Raw genomic sequence first — 18,143 nt, 5'->3', positions numbered from 1 at the left:
AACCAGATTTAGAAGTACTGCTGTACCCTATGTCATTCTAAGGCATGTACTTTAAGGGCTATGTAGGAGTGCATATATGCACTTCAGTACTACCTAGTAAGTATTATAGTGGCCAAGAACCTTGGCAGTTTTGCAAAGATAATATTAACTTCTACTAATATCTCTCACCAAATGACTAGCTTCATATGAAAATTCTGGATATGATAGCTCAAAATAAGGCTGCTAATCTTAAAACATTATATATTTTTAAATATATAGTATTATTAATTGTAAACATGAGGAAAAACACTGGAGACATTCAGAATGATAGCTTTGGAAAAGACATTAGAAGTCAACTAGTTCAATTTCTAACCAATATATCTAAATTACCCTAGGTGGACATTCAACCTTTGCTTGAATGATACAGTGATGAGGAGCCACTACTTCATGAGATTTTTTCTTCCATTGTTGGTTATTTCAAATATTGTCTTATACTGAGCTGAAAACCTCCCTGGAAATTTTATCATTTCACTTTTAGCTATTTTCACTTTTCTCCCCCCTCATAATAAGCCTGTAAAATATTTGCATATGTCTGTCATGTCTCATAGGCTGTGTTCATTTAACTGATCATCAGACCTCCTGTCAACTCCTGGGCCTCCCAGTTTTTACAAAACCCTTGAAGTATATGGCTTAGAAAGACATAGGGTACAGCAGTACTTCTAAAGATCTAGTTTTAATTGGCTAAAACTATTGTTTAAAATTATACTAACTTTGTAACAGCTATGGTAAACTATTTTTTGTTTTGCTTTATTTAGTTGTGTGTATGTGTGTTTTTCTCAAGTTACAGTTCTCAAAAGATACATTTTGCCCCCTGGGAACTGTAAAATAGGTTTTAGAAAAACTAATTACATATAGGAAACTACAAAGGAACAAACCACATCAATAAAACAATTTTTATTCATCAAAATTATGAAAATACCAGTTACAATTTGGCAGAAAATAACAGCAACTCTATAAAGCTTATATAGCATTTGTATAATATAGACAAATAATTCCTATCTATAAAAAATGGAAAAATAGGCAAAGGATAATCATTTCATAGAAGAAATGTGAATGATACATAAACATGAAAAATGCTCAGTTCATTAGTAATCAGGGTATAAAAGTTGCCATAAATAGAAAGCATTTTATACCCACAAGATTGAAAAACATTAGGAAGTCTTTTAGAGCTTTGCTGTAATGAAGAAATTCAGATTATTGGGCCAGAGATTTAGCTCAGTGGTACCATGCTTGCCTTGCAAGTGTAAGGTCCAGAGTTTGATCTCTGGTACCAACCCCCCCCCCAAAAAAATTTCAGATTATCTAGTAAATTTGAAAATATACATACTCTATAGCTCAGCAGCTTGTTTATCAGATGTACAAAACTGTTCCAAGAATCATTATTCATAAAGGCAAGAAATTAGAAGCAACCAAGAACACCTGATTTATAGAATGAAAAAAAATTGTCATTCACAGCATAGAATGGGATTTAGAAATGAGTATGAATGGAAGTATAGCTAAATTCACAATGTTGATTTCCTAAAATGAGGGGTGAAGTGTTCCTTCTTTTTTCTGCTTTAATTGTTTGATATAATTTATTAGTTAAAATGTATATGAGCCTGCTGTTGTCATATAGGTAGGTTTTCAAGCTAGGAATATACTTTCTTTAATAGGTGCTACTCAAATTTTATATTTCCTCCAGAGTTAGTTTCATTAATTTGTCTTCCAAAGTACTTCTTAGTAGTAGTCAAATTTATCTCAAAAAAGATTTTTGTAATATGCTTTCTATATCCTTTTAAATTCTGTAAAATCTGTGGTAATGTCTCCTAGATCTTGATATTATAATTTAAAAAATGTACAATTGATATTGTGTAATAGGAAGAAAAGGTCTATAGGAGCAGGGGAAGTGGGAGGGTTAGGGGAAAGGAAAAAAGGAAAAGAAAAAATATGAGAAAAGGAAAAAAATGGAAACAAAGTCTTTGCAAATAGGGAAGGGTTGGGGGGGCCAGTGAAGGGAGGGCAGTGGAATGGGGAAAAAATAAGAACCAAGATACACATGTAACAGTACAAGATCCCAATGATGAATGTAACTGTATTTTATACCTAAAATGTATCAATAAACTTAATGGAAAAAAAAGAAAGTATAGCTAAATTAATCAATAAATTAAAAAAAAAGTTGACTGGACAAGACAAATCCCAGAATAATACAGATGAATTGGTTCATTTATGTAAGTTTGAAAACTAGGTAAAACTAAGCTATCTACCAGTGAGGGGGAACCTTTTAGAACTTCCAGTGATACATGCGCTGTGGCACATGTGCCATAGGTTCGCCACTACTGCTCTATATAGTTTGGGCTATATTCATATGGTGATAAAATTATGAAGAAAATCATGGAATAACTAACATGAAGTTTATATGGTGTTCACTCTGTAAGGGAGGAAAGGGGTGATTTTCTATTTCTAAAACTGGTCAGAGGATACATAATATTTCATGATTAGTCTTTATCATGTTCTTATATATCACATATATTCTTTTGTGTGTAAGATATATTTCACAATTTAAAAACTCAAATGCATGGCTTAATAGTTATCTCTGATAAACTGAACATCATTCATCTTGGTTTGTCAGGTTAGTCAGGATGATTTTTATTTTTGAATTTTGCTTTCACTCTATTTTGTTAATGAGACTTCCTTTGTTACTTTGTGCCATCCAAAAATTGTATAGGTCAATGCATTATTTTTTCACGTATGTTACTGAAAAATCAGTGGTTAGTCAGAGATTTTTATTAAAAAAGAAGTACACCATAGCAAAGAGAGTAAGAATACAGACATGTTTCAAAGCAGCTCTGAGCCCTCCAAGTAAATATTATGAGCAAACCTCATGTTTCTGAATTGAAAACATTTATGGACAAGATGTTACCATTGTAATTAAATGGTGACAGACACGTCCAGGGAATATTGTGGAGATTTGATTCCCTTATGAATTTTGTGAAAGACGAATGTGTGAAGATAGTAACTAGTGTGCAACAGGGCAATACCAGAATGGTGGTAATATGAATAAATAGTATCATCATGTTAGAAGCCTTGGAAAAGGCTTCCATAAATCATGGCTGTCCGGTAAAGTAATCCATGTCCTCTCTACAAAAGGCCTGTTTCACTACAATGTAAAAATTGGATCATGTACATTTTCTTATTAAACTTTTTGTTAAATGAACTTTCATAGTATAAAAAACTCCCAAAACAAAACAGAGACTGTAGACACAGAATGATTTAATTCTGGGTATATCATTTATAATAGCTATGAAAATTATGTAAGTTAATTATCTCTATGTACCTCAACTTTAATTCTAAAATGGGGGTAATGAAATTATTTATCTCACATTCTTATTGGAAAAATTAAATTTGTTTTCATATGTAAAGTGTTTATAATAGCACTTAGAATAGTGTTTAGAAAAGGCATATAATGGTTATCTGATTAATACAGAATAATTTGTTTTCATATCTCTGATCAAATTCTGTTTTCATGAAAACTAGATTTATTATAGAGGAAGATGCTGGAGTTGCAACAGAAAATTTGGCTCTGCTTTAAACTAGCTGGGTAATTTTTGTGTGGTTTTTTTTTTTTGGTACCGGGGATCGAACTCGGGTCCTTGCACTTGCGAGGCAGGCGCTGGAACCACTGAGCTAAATCCCTGGCCCAAGCTGGGTAATTTTTGAATGTAATTTCATTATGTGTGTCACCTTCCTAATCCAGAAAATATGAAAATTAAAATTGTCTCCTTGGTCCTTTCTAATAATCAAATATTGGATTTCTTGACAATATTCTTAATAACTGTTGGAAAAGAAAACATGCATTCTGTTTGAAATATTATTTTAAACTATTTAACATGCCAAATATCATTTGATTTTCAAAAAACATGAAATATAACCTAAATATAATAAAGTGCACAAATTATAAGTAAACATTTTATTCAAATTCAAATTGCACCATATTCATATCAAAAAATATTACCAGCATCAGAAAAGCCCCCATCATTTGTGTCCATATACTCCCCCCAACCACAGTTTTACCTGTTCTTGATATAAAGGGAACACAAATTGCATTTTTATCATGCAATATTTTTGTTTTATATAATATTAGGTTGTGAGATTCATTAAATTGCCATTTTTAGTAACAGATCTTTTGTTTTCATTATAGTATTTTATTAAACGAAACATGATTATACATTATGTAGTGTTGAAGAACATCTGAGATAATTCCAGATTCTAGCTGTAAAGGTGCGATGAAAGTTTTTGAATATCTTTCAATTTACATAAGAAGTTTGGCATGTGTACACCACACACACACACTACCGAATCTATTGGACTGGATTGCTGGGTCACAGGATATACATACATTCATATGTATAATAGTTTCTAGTTGATATATTTCTTCACCAACCTTTAATGTTTGTTATTAATTTTAGTCATTCTGATGTATGTAGTCACATCTTATTGTTTAAGTGTGTATTTTCTTGACTAACAAGGCAGAGATTTTATATATGTTTATTGAGAATTTGGTTGTCCTCTTTTATAAAAATCTTTTTCCAATCCTCTTTTTAAAAAATGGTGTAAAGGCCGGGGATTTGGCTCAGTAGTTTCGCCACTTGCTGTGCAAGTGCAAGAACCCGAGTTCAATCCTCGGTACCAAAAAAAAGGTGTGAAGGTCTTTATGATATGTTACCTAGACTATAGTCCTCAGTTATCCATCAAATACTAATGCAGGTGTTACTGTAACAGTATTTTGTAGATATTATTAAAGTCACAGTTTCCACTAAGTAGAGAAATTAATCCAGATATTCTAGGTGGACTTTATTAAATCAGTTAAAGCCCGTAAAATCAGAGTTGAGGCTTCTTTGATAGAATGACATTTTTCCTTTGGATAGAAGTATTATCCTGTCTTTGTGAAGCCTACCTTCCTCATGGGCTGCCATACAAATTTTGGATATGCCACGACAGGTCTTATATTCATATAAATGAATCCCTTGCAGTAAGTCTCTTAATATCTCTTTACTGGTGTTGCTTCTGCTGTTTAACCCTGGTTGATATAACTGGGATATTTATTGTAGTTCATTATGTATTCTGGTTATGAGCTCTATGACTATATTTTTTTCTTTGGCAGAATTATGCATGACAAATATCTTCTCCCATCCTCTGGTGTGCCCTTCCAATCCACTGATTATTTTTTAGATGGAAAAACATTAATTTTTATCATATAAGCTATCAGTAGTCTTCTCAATAGTTTATACTTTTTAAATATATTGTTCAAAAAAAAAATCTATGAGCATCCTAAAAATCATAATGCATTCCCAAAACTATTTTCTAGAAGAATTGTTTTACTTCCTTTAGTTAGATCTATAGTTTACCTGAAATTCAATTTTGCGTGTAGTAGGGAGGTAAGTCATTTTTACTAATTACATATATTCATCCAATTAATGAATGATAAACCTTTTAAACATTTTTCCCTTTTGTGCCTTGCCACCTTTGCCAAAAACGAAGTACTTAAATATGTAGGTCTGTCTCTAGACTCTATTTCATCCCATTGGTCTAAATATCCTTGTGCAAACACCATATTGTGCTAATTATTATTATTATTTTTTAATTAAATTCTTTTATTGGTACATTGTAGGTATACAACACAATTACATTTCTCATTGGGAATTGTACCTTTACATAATGCATCTTGGTTCTTATTTTTTCCCCATTCCTAGCCCTCCCTTCACCCCCTCCACCCTTCCCTATTTACAAAGACTTTATTTCCATTTTTTCCATTTCTCATCATTTTTTCCTTTCCCTTCTTTCTTTTCCCCTGCCTCTCCCACTACCCCTACCCCTTTGGAACTTTTCTTCCTATTTTGCATTATCGATTATTCATTCTAATCATTGGTACATTTTAGGTATACAATATAATGACATTCATCATTGGAAATTGGCATCTTTACATAGTCTCTCTTGGTTCTTATTTTTCACCCTTGCCCAGCCCTCCCTTCAACCCCTCCAGTCCTCCCTATTTACAAAGATTTTGTTCCTATTTTTCCATTTTCTCATATTAATCCCATTCCCTTCTATCCTTTCCTCTAGCCCTCCCACTTCCTTCCCCTTTGCCCCTTTTCTTCCTATTTCACATTACCTATTATACATTTTAGTCCTTATTTACACTTTCAGTTTCTCACACCAGAGAAACTATTCGGTATTTATACATGTGTGTCCTATTTATTTCACTTAAAGAGTATCGCCTCAATGTGCATCCACTTAGCTATAAATGTCTCTAATTTCTCATTTTTTATGGCTGAGTAGTACTCCATTTTATAAAAAAACCACATTTTCTTTATCCAGTCTCCAGTTGATGGGCATTTGGGCTGTTTCCAAGTTTTAGCTATCACAAACTGTGCTGCTATGAACATGGGCACACATATATCACTGTGGTATGATTCTTTCAATTCTTTGGGGAAGATCCCCAGCAGTGGAATAGTGGGGTCAAATGGGACTTCCAGTCCTAGTTCTTTGAGGTATCTCCATACTGATTTCCACAGTGGTTGCATATTGTGCTAATTATTGTAGCTTTAATGTCTAGTTATATAAGTTTTACAATTTTGTTCTTTGACTTGTTTCAGCTATTCTTAGCCTTTGTATTTACATATAACTATTAGACTGAGTTTGGCAATTTTTACAAAAATCTTGCTGGAACTTTTATTATGATTGTATGAAAATTATAGATTAACTTGGGGGAGAATTGGCTTCTTTTAATACTGACTCTCCTAAGCATTAACAAAGTATATCCCTCTCCCCTCTGTTTCGTTGGTCTTCTTCAATTCCTCTCAATAGTAATTTTAGCTTTGTAGATAGCAGCCATGTAAATCTTTTTTTAAAAATTAAATTTATTCCCGCTGGGCATGGTGGTGTATGTCTGTAATCCCAACACTCAGGAGGCTGAGGCAGAAGGATTACTGTGAGTTTGAGGCCAGCCTGAACTACATAATGAGACTTTGCCTCAAAAAAACCAAAAACCAAAAATCAAAAACCCAAACCAAACAAACACCCCCCCAAAACAAAAAAACCAAAAAAACCTCTCAAAAAACCAAACAAACAACAAAATACATTTATTCCCATAGGTTCACATTTTTAGATGTCATTTATTTATTAGATAAGGCCTCATTATGTAGTTCAGGCTGGTCTTGAACTCACCATGCAAGCTAGGCTGGTCTCAAACTCCGTGGTACTCTTGCATCAGCCTCTGAAGTGTGGGATTATAGGTGTGTGCCACCACCTCCAGCTCTCAGATGCTATTTAAAAAGTATCATTGTTAAATTTCCCAGGTCTTCCCTTGAGAAATCCTAAAATATTCCCACTATATTTAATCAATTATTCTAATTTCTTTTCAATTCCCTATTCCCACTGAGTTACATATTTAATACGAAATCCTATCTTATTTTTGGAGTAAAATATTCTGGTATTCATTAGTAACAGATAACACTTTTCAGGGTCATTTTCCTACAAAATTTCTGTCAATTGATACCTTTTTTCCTTAGCTTTGTTCGCATCTTTTTTTTTTTTTTTTTTTTTTTTGTACCAGGGATCGAACTTGGGTCCTTGCGCCTGAGCAGCAGGCAGCGAAACCAGAGCTAAATCCCTGGCCCGGTTTGTTTGTATCTTTATGTGAGTCCCTTCTAGGTGGGCTTATTCTTGATTAGTTTTTGTTCATTTTCGGATGAGGAAGCCCGTAATTATTTCATTACAAGAAATTGGTTTTCTTTTTGCAATACGGGCTTCACGGAACTTAAGTGCTTTCCGGCATATTATTCCCTTCAGGCTTTATAATCCAGCAGTTGCTTTATCTTTAGTCAATAAGCTTTTCCCCCAAGTCTTTCCCATTCTTCACAAAACTGAACTCTTTTAATCCCACTCTATACTCTAATACAATCTTAGCATACTTAGTTGACAAAACAGAGGACACCTGAACTCTCTCAATTCTTTCCTCATCCACTTCCAAATACCTCTTTTCTCACTTCTGCAAATCCTCAAGTTTTGCCTCAAAGGAAACAGGAAGATATATACAGAATTGAGATAGATGATGCAGCAAGATCTTATAGGAAATAGGATATCAGATCAAAGAGTACTCACAGGGGATTTGCTTTTAAAAATTAAATTCATAGATTGTTTTTATATGTAATTTATATTTAAATGTTTTCTTCTCTATTAGATCATTGATCTGTATATAATGTTCCCCTACAAAGGTCTCATAGATCTGCTTCTTCAAGTCCATGTTATAGACCTTACCACTCATGGCTAAACTGCTTGAGAAGAATGGCTTGCATTTATTCACACTGCATTCTTCCTGCTCATTCTATATTAAATTGTTTGTATACAGAAATATTTTAAGCATATTAAAGATCAGATGAAGATATAATCAAAGGCCTCTGTGTATCAAGGTTGCTGCTTACTGTTAAGAAATCTTGTTCCTCTTCTCTTCTCCAGAGATAATCACTATGCTGAGTTTGATGTTTATCAGTAACATCTGTTACAATTTTACTACCAATGGATGGTTCTATAAGCTATAGAGTATTATGTTACATATTTAAAATTTTTATAAAAACTTGTTAAAGTGTCTTAACTCTACAATATTTCTTCTCATTTGGGATATTTATTGTCATTGATAAGTGAGAAAATGAATAGATAAATGTTTGATTAAAAAGGAGAAGTGAGGATATTGGATATATGAGGAGAATAAATGTTTGAAATGGTTATTGCAAAGAATGGAGAGTGAACTTATCAGAGAAATGATCAGATTAATTGGTAAGGGTGATTATTAGAGGTTGACAATAATGAATCTACAGTGTAATCAAGAGAGCTAGCAAATCATGTGAATTCTCTTTGCTATTTAGAAGCAGGGTAAGAGTAAGTGGAAAAATATTCTTTTTTTTTCTGTGGAGAGATAGTTGCCTGACTGACATTAAGGGGCAGAGTTCAGGGTACTGGCAAAAGAATTATTGAAACAATAGACCACTACATCTAAGCTGGAAGAGAGACCTGATGAATTGGAACAAGAGAGAAAAAAAACCCCTTACAATCCCAGTAAGATAGAAGAATGGTAGAAGTAACAGTAAAAATATGGGAGAGTGTAGTCAGAGAGGAGAGTATGACTGAATTACTAATTTTAGAAGTAGAGAAGTTATGGATGTTGAAAAGGCCCAGGATGGATACCCGAGGCAGAAGAGTATATAGACAGTTGCTTAAGACAAAAAAGGATTGAGGGAGATCAGCATGTTAGATTGTTTGTTCATCTGAGTGTTGAATTATCTAGTATGATGGCAAAGACTGAATGGAAATGAAGACTGAACCAGATGTCAGAATCATCTTTAGGGGAAAATGACTTGAGACATCAGCAGGTGATACAGTTGAATGGCCTGGGCCTCTTGCAAATAGTTTTTCCTAGACAGTGCTGCTAAAGTGGAAGTACTAATAGAGAAAAAGATGCTTTCTGCAACTGTCAACTCTGGATACATAAGAGTGTGAGAACAAAAATTAGCTGGCAAATAGATGAGTAGGGAAAATACAGTAAATGAATGAATGATCACAGGACTACAATTCAGTATTATCAAAGAATTTACTTGAAATGCTGGATATTTAAATAGTTTTGGAAAAAATCCTGGATGACTGACTGCTAAGTAATTAGTACAGTTGGGATCTTTTAAGTATAATCACTATAGCAAGAGATAAGAAATATACACAATTTGAATATTTCTATCTCAGTAAAAACATAGCTAAAATTCATTACATTTACAGTGTGTTTTATATAAAGATCCTGGAGAGAATCATTTCCTTTAATTAAATGACAGGAAAATATTGGTTTCTTCAGTTGAACATATATATCACATTCTTTTATTAGAGAATGAGAGAATTTTTTCTTTTTTTTTTGGTATCGGGGATTGAACTTGGGACTTTGTGCTGGCGAGGCAGGCAGCAGAACCACTGAGCTAAATCCCCGGCCGAGAACGAGAGAATTTAATATACTACTCTTTAACACACAGGCTATTTGAGAAACTAAACTTCTTAATATTTTCGTCTTGATTAGCTCAGAGTCTGATATATATTTGTTTAATAATCATTTGTTATATGGTTTTAGTAGAAAAAGTACAGAACTTGTAGCCATAGAGATTTGGATTCTCCTGTTTACTAGCTCTTAACCTTGGGCAATTTTGCTTCTTTCTTTGCAAAGTTGGGTTTAAAGAACTTAATTTTCAGGGTTACTGTAAGGTTTAAATGAGACAAAAATGTAAAGTACTTTGACAGAGAGTAGGAACAAACTAAAAAAAAGTAATATAGTTTTTATTGTAAATATCTAATCTATAACTTTCATATTTTGGAAGTATTGTAAAAATTAAAGTTACATTGTGAAATGAGTGGATAAAAATTTTTTTAAAATTTAAATTTTTGTAGACAAGCACTGAAGATTTTTAGATGAGTCTTTGCACTTAATTTTCCATTTGCAAATGTTGTTTGTATCCATTCAATATAAGAAAAGTTTGGATGCCTATTAAGTGTCATGTACTATTAGGATCTGGAGATACAGTAATGAACAGCCAAAAAAGTCTTTTGTTCTTAAAAAGTCATGGTCTAATTGAAGAAGACTTTAAATATTAAGTTTTAAACTAATGCTCTTTTTATATTCTAATACTTATTCATACCTTTAGAAAAGAAGAATTTCTTAACTATTTTCCTTCTTTCCAACCCCAGTCCTATTTCTCTATAGACAACTGGTTCTTACTGGTAAGGATATTTACGGCTTTCTAGTCCATTCCTCCAGAGAAAGAAAGTGCAGAGTAAACTAGCTACTAAACACAATGGCATTCTAGAGATAATTAATTTTCAAAAAAGTTTAGGGTTTCTGTACATGAAAACCAATATAAACAGATACAAGCAGAGCTGTCACGCACTAGGAAAAAAAAGATGGGAGGATTAAGTTACATCTATTATGAGCTTACAGCAATTTAATTACCAGTAGTAATTTTTAAGAAAAATAAAGGAATATACTACCCATTACATTTATTTACCAATTTAGGATAATTGAAGCAGTATCTTTCACTGTGTTTACCTTGACAGAAAAATTTGACTACGATAGTAATGACCCAGAATAATATGGCACAAAAATCAGATCCTGTTCCTTGTCCTCTTTTTAAATTAACAAGAAAAACCATGGACAAAATGGAAGCTGGCAAAACTTTCTAAATTTAATTGAGTACAGGTTGGGACATTCTTTTAAAAACTAGCTACTATGTCAAGAAGAGTAAATTATTTCTTTATGATTAAATTGTAATTTAATATTAATATTTATATAGTCCACATACCTCAAGAAAAATAAGGTGAATTTAAAAGGCTGTACATTTTATCTATAAAAAGATATAAATTTATTCTTACCAGAGGCCCTCTTATTTTGGTGCAGGATAGTATTCCTTTTTTTCCATGAGGGAATAGATTCTTTCTCAGTAGTTTTAAGAGTCACAGACTGATAACTTTCTTCAAAAACAGGGGTTCTTTGGGTGCAATATAATGTCCCATTTTGCTGGGCAATCATTTGAGTACTGTCTGAATGATTTGTTTTTGCTAAAGTTTGGCACTTGGAAGAATAGTAAGAGGGTAAAGCTGGTATCACAGTGACCAGGTCAGAACAAGCATCTGGGAGTGGAGGACTACTTTCTTGATTCCAATGATTGAAACTGTGTTCTGTGGGAAGCACATATTTTGAATTAAAACAGTCATGTGTAATGATGTTTCGAGAATTTTGCGGCATTACTGACTGACACTGAGACACTTGAACATTTTTACTACTTCTAATATTTGATACAGGTTTAGGAGGAGGATGAGGTATGATTAGTTTACCCTGAGCTTGTATAAAGGCATTGGCTTTGCTTGCAGATTGTGGTTGAATGATAGGGCCTTTTCCCTTTGTATCTATAAATCCTGATTGGACTTTTGCAGATCCTGTTCTTCTAATTATTTTTGCTTCATCTCTCTGTGGCCTGCTTTTCTGAGGTTTTGAGTCACTGTTATGTACAGGGCTTACACTTTCTTCTTTGGAGACTGGCCAGGCTTGCTTAGTAAAGTTATAACCTGAGGGTACAAAACAGTTCAAAGGCACATGATCTTTTCCAGATCCTCCTAATGTAGAGACATTTTCAGAGATGTCCTCGGACTTATTTCTATCAGCAGAATTTACAGCACAAGCGGGACCATTAATTATGTTGCTGCCAGCACCACTTTGAGTATGGAATTGTTGTGGCCACTGTCGAATTATTCCTGTTCTGTTCTTCAGTGAGTGAGTGTCTTCAGCACTGCTTCCCATATGAATAGTTTCATCAAACCACCTCAGTTTTTTAGTAGTCTTTAGGATTTCTGCACCTTTTTCTTTTTCCTTTGTTAATTCAATACTATCTCTGATAGCTGCCGCTTTTTGATTTCTGAACTTAAAGCCTTGCTTTATAATTAGTGCCTTAAAATAATCATGTTCATATTTAGATTCTTTCTTTAAAATACTTTTAAGAAATTTCACACCATTTCTCTCATAAATGTTGTATTTCATTTTCTTGTGCTCATCAAGTAAGTCATAATTAGAAATTTTATTACATAATGATGTTGATGTTTCAGTTATATTTTGGTTTTTATCTTTTGAATCAGAATTTTGAGGTATATGGGCAGCTTGAAAACTGTCAGAAAATAAAGGCAACTTTTTTTTCTCATAATTAAAATGTTTTATATTTTCATCTTTAACATCTTTTAATTCATCTAGCTTATCAGAACACTGTACTGGGTCAATTTCTTTTATGTGTATATTGCTCTTTGCTAATGGCCTAGCGGACTGTCTATTAAATGGCAGGACTAAAGGTGTCGCCATTGGTACAAATGAAGTAGGTACTGAAGCAGTTCTATTTTCTTGAGTTAATTGACAATATTTCTCTTGGTCTGAAAATGTAGACACCTCCTGGGTTTGAGAATCTGGAGTGGTCCAGGCTTTGCTGAATTTAAATGTTGGGGTCTCTGTAACTAATGGCTTCTCCCTTTTGAGTGCTCCAGAAGTGAAGTCACTTGTCTTCGTAGTGCTAACTTCAGAGTTTTCTTCAGTTTTTTTATTTAGTACAACTACGGGTGGACTATATACAGAAGCTACTGAATTATTAGTAGTACTTGTGGATCTTTCTACAGTTCTACATAAAGTAGACTGATTTTGTTCTTTATTATTAAAATGTTCCCATGAAGACAAAACACTAGATTTACTTAAAATATCTGAGAAAGGTATGACAGGCTGAGTATTTTGAGCATCTAAATTTGTAAGCCAATCATTTATATGTTGAGTTTTAGAGAAGGACAGTTTATCTTCATCAAAGTGGTTTAGATTAGTTGACTGCAGATTTGCTGATTTGAGAGAAACAGAATCCTGTTGGATTGGTGTAGCAGGCTCCTTATTAAATGCTAAGTATATTTCTTCATGCTCTCCAGCCTCAAGACTGTCTATACTCGAAAGGGTTTCAGAATTGGTTATCTGCTTAACTTCATCACAAAATCTCTAGAAAAAAAAGGGAGAACATTGTTTTATGCCTTAGACATTTTTAAGTAGTAAAATTAATCACACACAACTGTTACTGAGTCCAATTCTCTTCAGCACATACGACTATAACAGCAGAGATGTAGAAATAATTTGTATCTATGCACTGGTCAGTCCTCAGGGTAAAAAATAGGAGGGTTATATAGATTTATAATGAAATATGCTTGCTTTAATTTCAACTCCTAAAGTAACTATCCAGTTATTCTAGCCATAGTTATAGCTTAGAAAATGTTTTCTTTTCTTTTTTTTTGCTTAAATTCTTTTATTGGTACAGCTTAGGTATACAATAGGTTTACATTTATCATTGGGTGCTTGTACCTGTACATGATGTATCTTGGTTCTTATTTTTTCCCTATTCCCTGTCCTCCCTTCCCCCTTCCAACCTTTCCTATTTACAAAGACTTTGTTCCCATTTTTTCCTTTTCTCATAATTTTTCCCTTCCCTTCTTTCCTTTCCCCTTCCCCTCCCACTTCTCCTACCCCTTTGGACCTTTTCTTCCTATTTCAAATTATTAATTACTCATATTAATAATTATAATCCTTATTTACGCTTTCAGTTTCTCACACTAGAGAAACTATTCGGTATTTACACATGTGTGTCCTATTTATTTCACTTAAGAGTATGGCCTCAATGTGCATCCATTTAGCTATAAATGTCTCTACTTTGTCGTTCTTTATGGCTGAGTGGTACTCCATTTTATAAAAAAGCCACATCTTTATCCAGTTTCCAGTTAATGGGCACTTGGGCTGTTTCCAAGCTTTAGCTATTACAAACGGTGCTGCTATAAACATGGGTGCACATATATCGCTGTGGTATGATTCCTTTAATTCTTTTGGGAAGATCCCCAGCAGTGGAATAGCTGGGTCAAATGGGACCTCTAGTCCTAGTTCTTTGAGGTATCTCCATACTGATCTCCACAGTGGTTGCACCAGTCTGCACTCCCACCAGCAATGGAGAAGGGTTCCTTTCTCCCCACACCCCTGCCAGCATTTGTTATTGGTTGATTTCTTGATAGCAGCCATTCTTTCTGGGGTGAAGTGGAATCTCAATGTTGTTTTCATCTGCATCTCTTGAATTACCAGTGATGTTGAACATTCAGAAAATAATTTTTGTTATTGATATTCTATTCAGTGTATGGAGTTTCTTATTTGCATAATAGCCAGTAAAATTCTGAAAAATAATTATTTACAAATTGTAGTTTTTCCTGAAACATTCACTGGTCTTGAGTGAGTCTTCTAAAAGCTTTGTGACCCTGATATGAACTTCCTGTTAGTGGGATATAAATCCATTTTATAAAAGCCAATCTTGTAGTCTGTAGTAATGTTTTCAATTTTATTTACAAGTTAGGGCCACATAAGGAACTTTATAGAAAATACCTATGTCTGGGTCTAGTTCATTTAATACTTGGATAGAGTCCATGCATTACTAATATTTAAAAATTCCCCAGGTAATTGTAATATGGATTTAGGCTCAAGACCTATTGACTTATAAAATGACTCCTTTTTTGGAGATTGAGCACAAATAAGTTTCATAAAGTCAAGACATTCTCAACATTATTTCAGCATAAATTCCACAGAATTTATCAATCAATAAATTGTGAACATGTAACAGTAACAGTTAAAAACATTTCTGATTTCTCACACATATGTAGAATGTATTGATCTGTATTGTAGACATGTCTTTTTTTTCTCTCTAGCTGAATTTGAATTTAACGTGCCCTTATGTGTTGTGTGTGCATGTACACTTATTCTTTGTGGAGTTTGTTGAGTCTCTAGAATCTGTGGATTTATAGTTTTCATCAAATATGGAACATTTTCAGCCACAGTTTTAAATACATATTTCCTTTCCTTTTCCTTTTTGTTTTTGGTACCAGGGATTGAACTCAGGACCTTGCGCTTGCAAGGCAGGCGCTATGCCACTGAACTAAATCCCTGGCCCTTCCTCTCCTTTGTGAAATTTTAATTAAATGTGTTGACTGTTTGATACTGTCTCATAGGTCACTAACACTATTAATTTTTTTACAGTATTTTTTCTTCCAGTACTTCAGTTCAGATAATTTCTACTGTTATGTCTTTAAATATGTGCATCTCCCTGCCCTGCAATGATTGTAGCCCCTCCAGTAAAATTTTCATTTCAGATGTTTTGTTTTTCATATCTACAAGGTCTATTTGGTTCTTTAAAAATTATCTTTATTATATCCATTTTTACTTTAATTCTTTGAAAAATATTTATAAAAATGGTTTTACATTCTTTGTCTATTAATCCCATCATCTTTACCATTTCAGTGTCTGATTATATTGACTAATTTTCTCCTGGCTATGGTTCATATTTTTCTGCTTCTTTATATATCTAGTAAATTCTGATTGACTGTTGACATTGTGAACATTACCTTATTGCACTTCTAGATTTTACAGCTTGAAAAAAAGTTTTTTTTTATATAGACAAATGGGTCACTTTCATATTTTTTTGAGGTTTATATAGAGGATATGTCCAAGTTGAAATTCTAGGAAGATCATGAGGCTTACCTAATTATTTCCCCTTTTCAACATCATATCCTGTACTGTATATGTCCAATGTCTAAAAACAGTTTTTTCATATGTTATGTTCAGAATTATGGTTATTTTTGGTAAGAAGTCATATTTTACTGCCAGCAGAAATCTCATTTTTCTTTCTTAGCCTTGTCACTATTGATTAGTTGTTGGATCAATCAGGCCAATTTAATCTTGACATTGACCTATTAAGAATCCTCATAATTATTAATAAAAATAAAGTGCAGGAACATGTAGAAAAATCAGCTGAAATCTATACTAATTTTGGAAAAAATAACAGTGTAAATACCCTAGAAGGAACAGACTAGAAATATCATTTGTAGCTAATCCTGCAATATTTCAATTAAGAACCTAATTACTATACATATTATAATCTTAAGATTGTTTTTTTTCCCTTGTTTTTGGTACCAGGGATCGAATTCAGGTCCTTGCACTTGCACAGCAGGTGATGAAACCACTGAGCTAAATCCTCGGCCCAGGTTGTTTTTATATTACAGGCTCTAATGATACTTATATTACATTGTACTTTCAAATAACTTTCATGTTTATGAGAACATAAAATTAATAAAGCGTATTTTTTTGAGATAGAAGGAATGGATAAAAAAGAATAGAACCAGAGGAAAAAATGCAAAAGAAGTAAGAACAAAACTAAGTTTTTTTTCAAATATCTATGTTAAATTTGTACTGATTCATCCACACTTTCTTTTATGGCCTACTCTTAGCTAAAAACATACATTTCTTTAGTGAACACTGAAAAGTGGGGAAGAATTATTACTAGAAATTAAAGTATTAATAACATATAGTTGCATACTTGCAAACTGCTTAAATGCTGATCTTCTAGGAGCTTCTGAGTTTCCTCCAGTTTAAGCTGGAACACATTTTTGTTTGTAGCTAGGTTTACCATATTGTTTTCCTTCATTTCTGTATCCCAATTGATTTTGGATAAGAGATGTTTCTGATGCCTGTGATCATTTTTTGACAATGCTGAAGGCAAAGTAGAATCTATAACTCTGTGAATCAGACATAAAAAATTTAGTACATTTAATTAAAATTAATTTATTTCTATAAATATATAAATGACACTTTTGTATATATGTATATGTCCAGATAATCACATATAAGGATATTGGAGAAATATATAGATATAGTAGAATGGTAATTTAAAGCAATCAATAGTAGAATAAAAATGGTTGTGAGATTATAGTGCCAATAAAGAACTCCACCTTCATGTAGGAATGCCCAATTAGTCATGACTTTGATTATTATATCTAATTCTTCTGTCATTTGGAATAGGGATAAATAATTCCTGTACATGTGTGGAGTCAATCTTCAGTTTTTTTACAAGCATTCCTATCTGGATAATCATATTCGGTATTACCCTTTGTTCTAAGTTGATGTCATGAGTAACAAGTATTCTTATATCCTAAAGAGTTGGTTGAAGATTCAGGTATATAGAAACTATGAAAACTGCTTGGGAGGGTAGGCAGGAATTTCCTCTCTCCTTATCTGGGTTTGGAAGCTTGACTCTTATTCAGTGAAGAGTGTACACATTTGTTTTAGTTTGTTTCAGGAATATAATCAGGAATATAAGCATAGTTTTTATGCTACAGAAAGGGTATCTTTAATATCTACTTTTAGTGTGCCAAAATATCATCGGAATATTAGCACACGACATCATCTTCTATTAAGAATTTTGTATTACCTGCAAACCTATAATATGTTACATTTCAGTTTATATACAAAGTGAAAAACAAATAACTAAGGAAAGATTTTGGAAGAGAATAGGATGGGGATGAAGATACCATATAACTGACTGCTGCTGCACTATGGCCAGTAGCATGAATTCCAAGGCTACTTATTCCCAAGTCAATTAAGTTATTCCCAATTCAATAAGTATAAATATGTTTGGAAGGTGACACTTGGCCACATATGATATATA

The 18,143-nt window shown here is 33.0% G+C and overlaps 1 protein-coding gene and 1 pseudogene across 11 annotated transcripts in view; one reads left to right on the top strand and one right to left on the bottom strand.

Annotated features, from left to right (window-relative positions):
• The window catches only part of Cep126 (centrosomal protein 126), a 101,299-nt gene that overhangs the window by 52,538 nt on the left and 30,618 nt on the right, over window positions 1–18,143 (bottom strand). For 10 of the 11 annotated variants that reach the window (XR_015451633.1, XR_015451634.1, XM_004870802.3 and 7 more), the window contains 2 exons: window positions 17,016–17,214; window positions 11,473–13,615 (listed from right to left, as the gene is read on the bottom strand). Coding sequence is in view for 8 of the 11 variants with exons in the window: in XM_004870802.3 (XP_004870859.1) it covers window positions 11,473–13,615; window positions 17,016–17,214 (2,342 nt within the window). In the remaining 3 variants the exon portion in view is untranslated. Of the gene's footprint in view, window positions 1–1,366; window positions 7,341–11,472; window positions 13,616–17,015; window positions 17,215–18,143 lie in introns of all 11 variants that reach the window. The other variant, XR_015451635.1, reaches the window with a different exon arrangement.
• Window positions 2,887–3,144, top strand: LOC110346943 (small nuclear ribonucleoprotein G pseudogene; annotated as a pseudogene).

This window comes from Heterocephalus glaber, unplaced genomic scaffold (genome assembly GCF_053883595.1).
Source record: "Heterocephalus glaber isolate CG9 unplaced genomic scaffold, H.glaber_assembly_v1.0 deba00001429, whole genome shotgun sequence".
Lineage (NCBI taxonomy): Eukaryota > Metazoa > Chordata > Mammalia > Rodentia > Bathyergidae > Heterocephalus > Heterocephalus glaber.
This window is presented reverse-complemented; position numbering and strand designations above follow the sequence as displayed.